General features: G+C 28.0%; 1 protein-coding gene across 1 annotated transcript; it reads left to right on the plus strand.

The window, feature by feature from the left end:
• Positions 1 to 68: 68 nt before the first annotated feature.
• On the plus strand, positions 69 to 1,316 carry PWA37_001152 (uncharacterized protein; the record flags this gene model as incomplete). The annotated part of the gene is made up of 1 exon (XM_064857796.1): positions 69 to 1,316. The coding sequence occupies one exon, from the start codon at positions 69 to 71 to the stop codon at positions 1,314 to 1,316; it is 1,248 nt and encodes a 415-aa protein (XP_064715634.1).
• Between the last annotated feature and the right edge of the window lie 10,836 nt (positions 1,317 to 12,152).

Consider the following 12,152-nt stretch of genomic DNA (forward strand, 5'->3'; position numbering starts at 1 on the left):
TCATAAATTCTGGTGGGTTTTCTGGATTGATACCTAACCCAAGATTTCCTGCTCGTAGTAGATACAATATGAAAGGTCTTGTCTTCAATAATCCTATAGAAGGTGAAGGTGAAGTCACTGGTACTAAAGGGGCTATAATTTTTTTTAATACGGACATAATTGGGAGACAAACGTTCAGTGTCAACGAGAATATGTATATTATTAATCCAAAAGTTGTACCAAGTTCGTTTAAAGTTGTGAATATTATCGGATCAGATTTTGTTTTCTTGGATATAGACTTTCAGACATGGAGCTCCAAAAATACGGGCACGTTGAAGAACATTGGGCAGCTTAATTATGCACTATATGGTCACCGTTACTGGTTAAATCGAATTTGTACATTTAGCTGGACACAAACGTATGTGAGTAATATTCGTATTATTACTTCTGATCCTCTTTATAAATTCAATGGTACTTCTATATTTGTGAGTGGACATGAAGATCAAGAGTGTTCATCACTATCTGAACCAATTACCAAGACAACATCCGTTACCACCATGGATTCTATTACTAAAGCTATTACTATCTCAACTTTAACAACATCTACACGCAATCAGTACTTCCATACCGTACCTGAATTTATTTATCAAGTTGCTGTACCTCCATTATCTACTATCTCCACTACTTTTGCTACATTGGTCACCACTTCTACTTCAATAACATATACCACAACTGTTACCGACACAGCAGGATCTGTCACTGAAGAGATTGTAGTTGTTGTTCAAACACCACCATTATCTACATCCTACACAACTATAACATATCCTGTTACTGCTCAACCTCATCCACATTCACAGCAACTGTTACCGATACAGCTGGATCTAAAACTGAAAAAGTTGTTGTTATTGTTCTCGCCTCACCTCCATCCACTTCCTACACCACTATTACTAGTCGATTCGCATTTCCAAAAACATCTACCTATACCACCACACTTGTTGACAACAATGGTTCTTCATCCCCAGAAGTTGTTGTGGTTGTTGTCACCCCGCCTCCACTCACTATCCACACCTCTACTACTTCGGACATCGAGGAACCAACTAATACTACCTACACTACCACAGTTCTTGATATTCAAGGCTCTCCATCTCCAGAAGTTGTTGTGGTTTATATCAACCCATCTCGATCTACCTCTTACACCATTTCTACTGCAGATGTTACAGAACCAACCACATCTGCCTACACAACCACCGTCACTAACAGCAACGGCTCCTCTTCTGCCGAAGTTGTTGTGGTCACACCTTCTCCATCCACCTCCCACACTACAACTACAAGTCTAGTTTCTGCTCCAACCACAACTACTTACACAACCACTGTTATTGACAGCGACGGCTCTTCGTATCCAGAGATTGTTGTTGTTGTGATCACCCCATCTCCATTTAATAGCTTTATGACATCATCAATTTCTGTACCATCTCCTCTCTACGGAAACTCCATTATTTCTGGTGAAATGACTGAATCTGCTTTGACTGGCACTCTAGTTGTTTTGACTACGGTTGTTAATGGAGTTACTATGACTACAACTTATTGTCCTGAACCATCTGCAACTTCCAAAACAAATATGATTACTATTATTGGACATAGTTCTATTGAGTCAGTTTATTCAAAGAACCAACAAGAAGAGACTAACTCACTTTCGGTTGTTTCGAACGCAACTCCAGTTATTTCTATTGCTTCTACCACCACTGGTCCAGCATTTACCAATGGTAAAAATCACCCAACATCTAGAAATCCTAGAATATCTACCACTATAATCGGTAATAATGAGTCTAGAAGATCAGAAACATCGATGCCTTCAATGGTGCCGCAAGTTTCCCAATATATTCCTGAGAAATTATCCTCATCATCGACTGCTGTTACAATACCTCATGGGGGTATACCTTCTCTTGTATCATATGAAGATAAGGGTGGTACTATGTACGTGAAATGGAGTGTTGCCCATTGCATTAGTTTATTATTATTCTTGGTAATTTAAATTGATTAAAGATAAAAAATTTTACAATAAAGAATTCTAAATAATTTAATAATTAAATATTTCTATATAAGTACATAGTATTCTAATATTTTTTATATTGTGTATTTTTATTATTTATTTGATTTTCAAATATCTTGTACAGCACAAATAGATTTGCTCATTCCTAATAAACCGATAATATCTTCTCCCAATTTTAAGTAATTTAGATTATTCAATACAATTATACAATCTAATAGTTGTTATATAGACATTTTAATACATGTATATTTTTGCTACATGTTTTGGCAATTTTTAATAAAGAGATTGTGATTAGGAAATTTACTTCTGTATATATCGATTGATCATGGTTTAAAGGATATAAGGTCTTTAAGCCTTTTCTAATTAAGAAAAATTGTAATTATGAAGATTTAATGCTAGTTTAATTCAAAGATCATAATAAAAGGTTTGACACATGTCTTAAAAACAGTTACAATCTTTCTTTACCTGCATTTACTGAAAAGTTAACTAGATAAATGTATTTATTCCCACATTCCTTAATTATTTTCTTTCTGTCCTCTGTATATACAAATACATCCATAGGGAACACATAATACATACATATATACATGGATATACTTTAATTAAATACCACTATATATTGCTAGGTCAAATAACTATATATATATATTTGTGTTAATATGGTCACTGTTATTAACTCGCTTAAACTTATGGCTATACTTCTATTTCTTTTTTTTTTTGTAATATAGTATTCAATTGTACGTAAGCCAACATATTCAATAACTATTATATTCACATGAACAGTAGAGACATGCTATAGAATTACTCTAACAATATTTAAAGAAATGGAAACTTCTTTTAAGTAGCAAAGGGAAAAAAAGAGAAATAAGACACTATTTCCCAAATGTACAGAATTGCACACTGATGACATATTATACTTACTATATATGTTAAGAATATTATACACAAAAATGTAGATACACAGCATACGGTAACAGTTGTACTTTATTGATCCATTACTGTATCATATCTCTTCCTGTATTTTACTGAATGTAGAGATTTCAAAATTTCAAAAGAGACAAGAGAATTTCTCTCCCACACTTGAAAAATATCGTGATAATAATTATCCTAAGATTTCAATAATATAGGAATTTTCTTTTTAAATATGGAACATGTAACAATGTTATAACACATTCATATTTTTGCAAATGTTGATCCATAATTATAGTATGTCTTGTTATTTTAATGTTATAATGGAATTAAACTCCTATTTTTTTTTTTTTGAATTTCAATATCTTCTCATGACTCTTGGTTACAATTAGAGATCCATACACAGTATTAAACATCCAGCTATAATAATGTCAGATTAACTCTTAAAGAGAATAAATTTCCTGAATAGTAAATTGATAGATTAACATGTTAATACTCCACCATAGTATATTCTTAAATGTTGTTCAATGTTCAAAGATCGAGATAAAATTTCTTTTTATTACGTTATTTTTCAAACATTAAAATAAGATCATTTGAGTAAAAGATAGAACAAAATTGTTAAGCAGGGAAAGCAGTACAGTAGAATGAAATAAAGATATAATCAAAATATTGTTCATTATATCAAATCAATGTGTCTTTTATCATCATTACCATAAGCATTGAAAATCAAACATAAATCAAATACATCCATAATAAGATTGGAATTAGTAAGGATAAATATCCTGTAAGATATAAGTAAAAAGATGATATAGTAAATTTGTTTATGGATATAGCATAATTGTATCTATGTTTATAACAGTTATCATGATGTGCTAATTTCAAAAGGCTATTTTCTGTGATCATAAATTATTATAACACTATCATTCGATGGATAATGAAGTGATATAGAAGATATAATTATATTTTTCATATTGAAAATATTAGTAAGGGATAGTGTTCATGTGTTATTGGAGAATTCTTAAATAGTCATATTTATTATGAAAGTAGTAGTATAACAGTAAATGAAAGTGGTATTTAATAAATAGTTTCCCTAGTTACAATATATGTATGGAGTAAGTTCTTTTGAGAATATTCTCTATAGCTACTTATGAATGATTATTAAGTATACAGTGGTGTAACTATACCATCTTAAATAGTGGTTTAGCAATGTTCAAAGTTATACCATATAGTAAGCATATCGTAACTGTTTATTTATGGTTATATGGATCTGTATTTTATATGGTTGTCGATGGGAGTGGCTATTATTGTTGTTAATTTTTTTTTCGAACTGTTTTTTCAGATTTTGAAACAAGGAAAATTGACAATTGAAATTTGAATGAAATGAGATTGGTGGATAGTGAAGAGATCATGAGAGCTGATGCTAAGAGTAATTAAGTGTGATATGTTTGTGTGGTATCGTCCTTGTCTAAGACATAATATCAAGAGAAGTTGTATATTAATGAGGAGTTCATAGTTTAAGAGTGATACCATACAATCTACCAGTTATTAATGTCCAAATGAAGTAAGCAGTTTAAGAGTAAAGACATAATTGAAAGAAATAGTGGTTGATATGAACTTAGTCTACTATGTATAAATCTATAGTAAAGATACATGTTAATATCATGATAGCAGATACTGTGAATAACATTGTATGTTATAGGTTTAAAAGAGCAATAAAATTTACTAGATGATATCACGATAATAAACATAGAAATGTGACCATATATGTGAGATGTAATAGAATAACCATTGATGATTCAGATTAATCCAGTGTATTAAGTTTACGTTGTTTACATCTTTTCTACATTCTACATATGAAAAGAGAATGGTCAAAATTTATTGATCTATTTATCATAAAACAAATGACTCTATCGTTGTTATTTTTATTGTTTCGAAAATTGTGGTTCACTCATATTTTGTAATTTAAAGAAAGAGATAGTGATATATATGTTTCAGAAACTTTTTAGAAAGAGCTCATTGTTTTGCTTACCTTGGTATAGTTGGTGGATTAAATATAAATTGTTCATATAATCATTTGACATGGGAAATAATTTTTGCTCTACTCATGGGAAAAGATATCTTGGACAGTTTTTAGAGAATTATGAGAAATATTCTATGCCTAATAATACAAAATTATTTTCCAGAAAACAAGATCGATTCAAAAACAATCTACATGTTCTATATGCAGTGAAAGCCACAAATTTGAAAAATCTGCTTACGTTTTTCATTTCAAAGAAGACTTTGATAAATAGATTTATGTTAAACACTATACCATCTTTCTACTGTTTATGATCAAGCATTTATCCTATGAAAATATTTAAAATGATATTTAATTTAAATAATCTTAATTGTTTATGGAAATATAGTTTTGTAGATTTAACATTTGGGATTAGAGTCTTAGGGATGCTAATATGGTATCTCCTGAACTATAGTAGACTTAAAGTCTAACGTTGTTATGTTTTAAGTATTTAGTAAATTGGATTTCTCGTTTATTGAAAACCCATGCAAATAGTATATATTGTATTTATTATTAAATACATATTGATCTTTCACAACTTTACTTCTTTCAAAAAAATTACCAACGATCTACCAAAATCAGTTTTTAACAAAAAAGATCTTGTGAACATACGATATATTGTCTAATTATATTATATTGGACTCAACTATATCATAATCCAATGTTGATAATTATCCCTACGATCTATCAAACTGGATCAAAGACCTCTTTAAGTGAGCTTTGATATAAAATTTCCTACGTGGATTATTTGATAATCGACTACAAAAACTCACACATTCTAATTTGTATTATTGACAACATCATTTCTCTTATCTCATCATGTTTCAGAACATCACACGCGAGGATTAAATAGTTACAACTTAATAAATAAGTACTCATAATGAACCTTTAGAGCCTAGCATAATTTTTCCATATTTGTAAGTTAGACAATCAACAAATATTATTATTGTTGTTTATTTATTAAAACAGGTCTCTTAGCACTGTGGTTTGAAATATAAATAAAGATCACTTCTCTGGAGAACTTGTAACAACTCTTTATTTATATATAATTACAACTGTAGATATTTATAAGTTTTTGTAATGTTTTGGGTCGATCTTCTCATCACAAGATTGTATATTAAGGTATTCATGAAATCGGATATCTTGCTTCAATACTATTTACAAAACGTGAGGAATTAATACTAGCTAAATAGATATAAACAGAATATAAACAACACCCTAATACTTTTGATTCTCAAAAAACTTGTGTTTTAACAACAATACAGCCAAAACAGCATAAATTAACATATTCAAGACCTCAAGAACTATAAATATACGAAGAATTGATATGACATTTCCCAAACTTTCATGATGATTAAACCAAATGCAAGAATATTATTGATAAAGTATTGTCAAAAAAACATAAAAGAAAAATCAAATATTCCCCATCATACCACTTTAAAAGTGTTCTTCAAAACAATTCAAAAAACAAATAAATACAACAGTAATATAATCATAGATTCATAAAAACGAATAGGTTCTTTCTGTTTTGTCTTATCCTTGTAGAAAAAAAAGATTGATAAAATAATTATCTAATGGTTGCTATTTTGTTTATTGATGTTTAATACAAGATTTTACAAAATATATTATCGATTGTTACGTGTCTGCAAATACTTTCATGTAATGGAACTTATCCTAATGTTAACATAATAATTTTATTGTTAATAAGATCCATAGGGATATAAGAAATTTATAAGATGATGTATTGTCGTGATAATGAAATACATTCACAGATATCTTTATACATTCATGTTGGGGATGATATCCGAAGGTAATTCTTACTATAGAATAAGGCCAGCAACAACAAGTTAAAAACTATATCTGAGTATAAATAAGAGTGTTTGTATAACTAATACAGAAATTATATCAATTACAGAAAATGAATTCTTTGACAATTACCCATATACAATTCATATTTTTATTCTCAAGAGTACTATGGTATAGTTCATTTGAAAAAGTTATGACAACTACTGTTCTAGAAAATTAACTGTCAGAATGCAATGATCTTTCCAAACTCAAAAATAAGAGAGAAGGAAATACTTTCAGAAATAGTTTTGTGGATTGTGATTTCTTTGAATAATAGTAATAGTCATAGCATATGAATAATCATTCTGTAAATTCATAGTTGCCTCTCCCACACCTCACATTAACAATATATATTTTATTACAGTATATTAAAGTTGTTAAGAATTGGCACTCGTAGTCATTGAATAAATAGTAAACATTCTCAATACTGTAATTGGATAAATATATATTACAAAATTGTATTAAAGTTCTTCCATCTTCTTCTGTATGTATAACACAGAAATGATAATATGTGAAAAGTATGCGGGAGAAGAAACACGATTTGAAAAAATGTTGTCTTTGTGTATGTTAAATTTTGTTACTTCTCTTCTATGAATGGCAAAAATCAAGCAAGCAGTATTATTAACATTTTGTGACATGTAAGCAACAGTTCCTCAGCATTCCAGTGGTGTCATATGTTGGAATCTCATTGTTCCATTTGTTTCATTCTCAAATATTCTATTTCGACGACATAATAAAAGTAACAGTATAACACAGAAATTGTTAACATTCAACAACAAATAATGGAGTTATAAAACCACAATAATTTAACTGAACATTAATAAATAATCCATATATACTAACATAATGAAAGTTTAATAAACTAGCATAGCAAAGAACACTTTAAACAGACTTCTATCCAGAGAACTTGAAATGCTAATGTACTTTATTTAATAGTTGAACTATGATAATATCTAAGAAGGTATATTGATATTTTAAAAACACAACATATATTATCACACTATGAATATATACCAATCCATGTTAGAAATAAAATACACCACTGCATATTGAAATCCGGTTTTCTATTTAATGAAAGTTCCAACATCACTATTTAGAGATAATTACTACAAATACACTCTTCTCCTTTTCTTCTCTTAATCTACTTTTCATCTCATCGTTGATGGAAAAACTGCTGCAGCAAAAAAATTCTGTGATGACATCGAGAAAAAATATTTAAAAATTTTAAAAAATACAAAGCACGTAACTGTGTTTTGACTAGTATATTTCTTTGTGAGTGTTAAGTAACTAGTTTAAACAATGAATGCTACGATTAGAATATATTTCATGTTATATCTGCTAGATTTCTCCAGTGTGGTTCACTCTATACTTTCCCACTAGCCTTTTGAAAGTATTTTCTGTTTATTTACTGTACACTAGAACGAACGAGTATACAAGAACACTAAACACAACATTCTAAGAATGACATTGCCAATTTAAAAGTATATTAGAATATCAATCACCCAAGGATTGAAGAACAACCCGGAGTAATGACTAATGTGCATACAATTTGAACAATTACAAGCAACAATATTTAATACATATATTTTATTGTAGTTAGGTTAAGTCATATAAATATTATTTCTAGAGACTGTATTTTTGTGATATTGCATAACAAATATACAAGAAGTAACTAATGTGATGTTCCTAATTGCATATTCCATTTGATGAACACTATATAGGGTTCTTACTGGTTCAACCAATCAAAAAGCAAAGTTGTACTAGATGACCATATTGTAATAGAACTAGTTAGAATATTCACAAGTACGTGCCACATGGACTATTTGAAATATTGTGTGTTATTTTTATCGAGCAGAGTTGGTTTCGTGCATTCTTAAGTATTATACTTATACTGTATTGAAAAACATTAAGATATAAGACAGCTGACAAATATAATAGTGGTATTCTATAATAACTACTTTTTTATTGTGGAAATTTCATTCTAATATATAACAATAGAAGTAACATAGAATATAAGGTATAATGAAGGCGTGATACTTTACAAAGATTAGTAAAAAAGTATGGAAATATGATGATGTATCAGTGGTGAGAAGATACGTTTATCCAAAGGTTATAATATTATTATGAATAATAAACACAGAATAAGTTATATGAAACAATTATTCGAAGAAGAGATAATGTAATATATCTGAATTTCACGAAGCAAACAGATGGATGTGAAAAAATAGTAGTTTGGTAAAGTTGATATTTCATTGTCATGATAACTCATGAAAGAGAGTAAGAAATATATGTTGAAATACAATGATAAGAAAAGAGAACTTCTAAGAATTAAATAACAAACAAGTGACCAATATAAAAGGGGTATTAAGATGTTATAAGAGATGATAAAATAGGATAGATAAAGTGATACTGTTAGAATAAGAAATTGATTGGTAAAAGAATTAATAATAGTGTGCTAATGGAGATCATTGTCTATTTATAAATAAAAACAAGATTTAACCATGAAATTTTTGAACAATATTAGATTCTCGTGATCATGCTTTTTGAATTTTATTGAACTAATTTAAAGAGGAAATACATATAGAATAGGATTAGATATAACATAGTAAGAAAATATTACAGAGTGTGAGTGTGGTGTAAACTATAACATAGTTGAGTATATTATATTTTGTTGATATGCAGGAATTAGTAAATGAAAGTGATTGTTGATTGCGAATGCACATGCTAATTATTTCCATATGATATAAAAAGATATTACTATGCAAATAGTATATCAAAAAACAAAACAAAATCCTAATTCAACAACTGTATGGATAAGAATAATTGTATATTGCTAGATTGTGATAAAGATTAAATCATATAAACAAATAAAGAATTATAAAGGTGTTGAAGCATTTTCATTGTCAATTAAATTTGGAGATAATATACTGGCAAAAAATACGGTAACCTAAGTAAGTATGTATTGTTGTGTGTTCTGGTTGTTAGAATCATATTACTCTTGTGTTTCTTGAGATGATATTTCAGAACTTGTAAAATATTATTATTAAAAAATGAAAAAAGAAGTGGACTATAAAACTATGAGGAAGTAAAAATAACTGCAGGAGTGGTAGTCGCTTAATAAGTGCTTGTTAATAGAATAAAACAAATGTGGTTGATATATTGCAGATGTTGTGATTTAGTTTGACACAACAGATCTGTAATATGAAGTAGAGTGTAAGGAGATTACATTCTTGATATTGTGATAGGCGTGAACACTAAATGATACTTGTATATAACGAGAAATGATGATATATCAATATGTGATATTGAAATTGTACTGTATATTCTTAAAAATTAATATTTAATGGATAATGGTAATGAGAGAGACAAATATATGTGGTTATATGTGAGATCAGTAATAAAAAGAATGTTTTAGAGTGTACTGTTGAGATAGTATTTCCAGTAAGTGTGAAGTGGAAATGGACATTCAAAAGTAATTATATACCAAGGTGTACATATATTTAAATAACACTACTGTGTTGTCAGTAGTATCTTATGTATATAATCTAGTATTAGTAGTCTGCTTCATACGATATATTATTCTTCACACACATGGATCCTCATACTATTTTATAAACATATCAATACTGTCAATTGATATATACAGCTCCTTATATCATAATTTATTAACTATCCTTATAAGATATCTTAATTATTATTAAATAACAGTACTTACTAAATATATTATGCCTTATGGACATATAGGTTTATATATGCTGTTATTGTATATATTATAGTGGTATATATTAATACAAACGAACATATAATAAGTATATTGATTAATATCCCATTGAATATTTATTATAATATATAAAAGATATATATTTACATAGAGTTGAATATTATAAATAGGAATTAGGGGATAAACTACCAGGTAAGCTAACAACTTTTAAGTCTGAAACAAGTTGATTCGATAATATATATATAATAATTAAAGAGAAGACGTGCAGAGAATATTATTCAATCCTAACACAGTTGTATTTTAGCTAGTTAGGGTTTGATTTAGTTATTACTATTCCATATAGAGAATACTTCTAATGCTAGAATTTCATGAAGAAACTAAATAATAGAGAAAAATGAACTATCTTTTACACACCATCATCTCACTATTTATACCTCATATAAAGTGACTTGTCCGTTCTACTTAATGATTAAGAAAATGTATAATATAATTGACCTTGTTATTATTTTAATAGACCCTTTATATGGATTTCTATGATTCATTAGCATAAAGTATATATTATCCTTAAATTATTATTAAATACAATATGTGTTTATAATAATTTTAATAAAAATATAAATATTCTTGATATGTTTAATACTTGTAAAGATATAAATTATTATATACAATAAGTAAGTTGAAATGCTTGTCCAAAGAAAGATCGCTAATGTTAGGTATGAGTAAATATGATTGTTAGATCACGTTGAAACTCAACTACTGTTAATAAGCTTAGGTACTAGAACTGTCACAACATATACAATTTTCCATATCATTTCGTTACGACTAACAGATGGAGAGTACTTAATGATGTAATTTGTGATGGTATTATCAGTTAGTGAACAAGAAGATACAAAATTAAACCTGAAGAAATAATAAATATATGTTAAAATTCTAGTAATTTGTATAGTTTATTAAGTTTTATGGTATAAGTATTTTATATATGTATAAAAATAGTTTAGTATTATTTATATTGTATAGCACAGCATTGCTTAATATCAAAATATGATACTTGATCAGACATAAAATAGATTGCTATTATAGGGATATACTCTGTAGAAGTATAATAATTTATTATATGTACAATGAAAGCATATAGAGATGTAGTTAATAAACACCTATATGATATTAGTATGGAAGAATCAACACGTGATAGTATAGCATTTGTTTTTTAATAGATAAATTTAAGATTGGAATATTTAATATTATATTGATATTCATACTATGCAAGAATCGGTTTAAAATAAGTATTAAAAACTTTCAATATTATATGAAGATATAATAAAAGCTAATAAAAACAAATATTATAGAAATAGATGATAATAATATGTGAGAATTAGTATAATAATTATTACTGAATATTGTAGGGATGCAATGGGATTGTATTGAATAAGAAAAACTATAGTGTTTTACAAAGTAGTTAACATAACTCAGGCAGCATTTTTAATAGAAGAACAATGATCTTCTATTACGTCATTCGTATTCACATATCTATGATAGACTACTTGGAAATATAAACCTTGTTGTGGTTTCACTTCAAAGTATGTTGGAAGAGC

The sequence above is a fragment of the Arxiozyma heterogenica genome (assembly GCF_036370985.1).
Source record: "Arxiozyma heterogenica strain weizmannii chromosome Unknown scaffold_15, whole genome shotgun sequence".
NCBI classification, from domain to species: Eukaryota; Fungi; Ascomycota; class Saccharomycetes; order Saccharomycetales; family Saccharomycetaceae; genus Arxiozyma; species Arxiozyma heterogenica.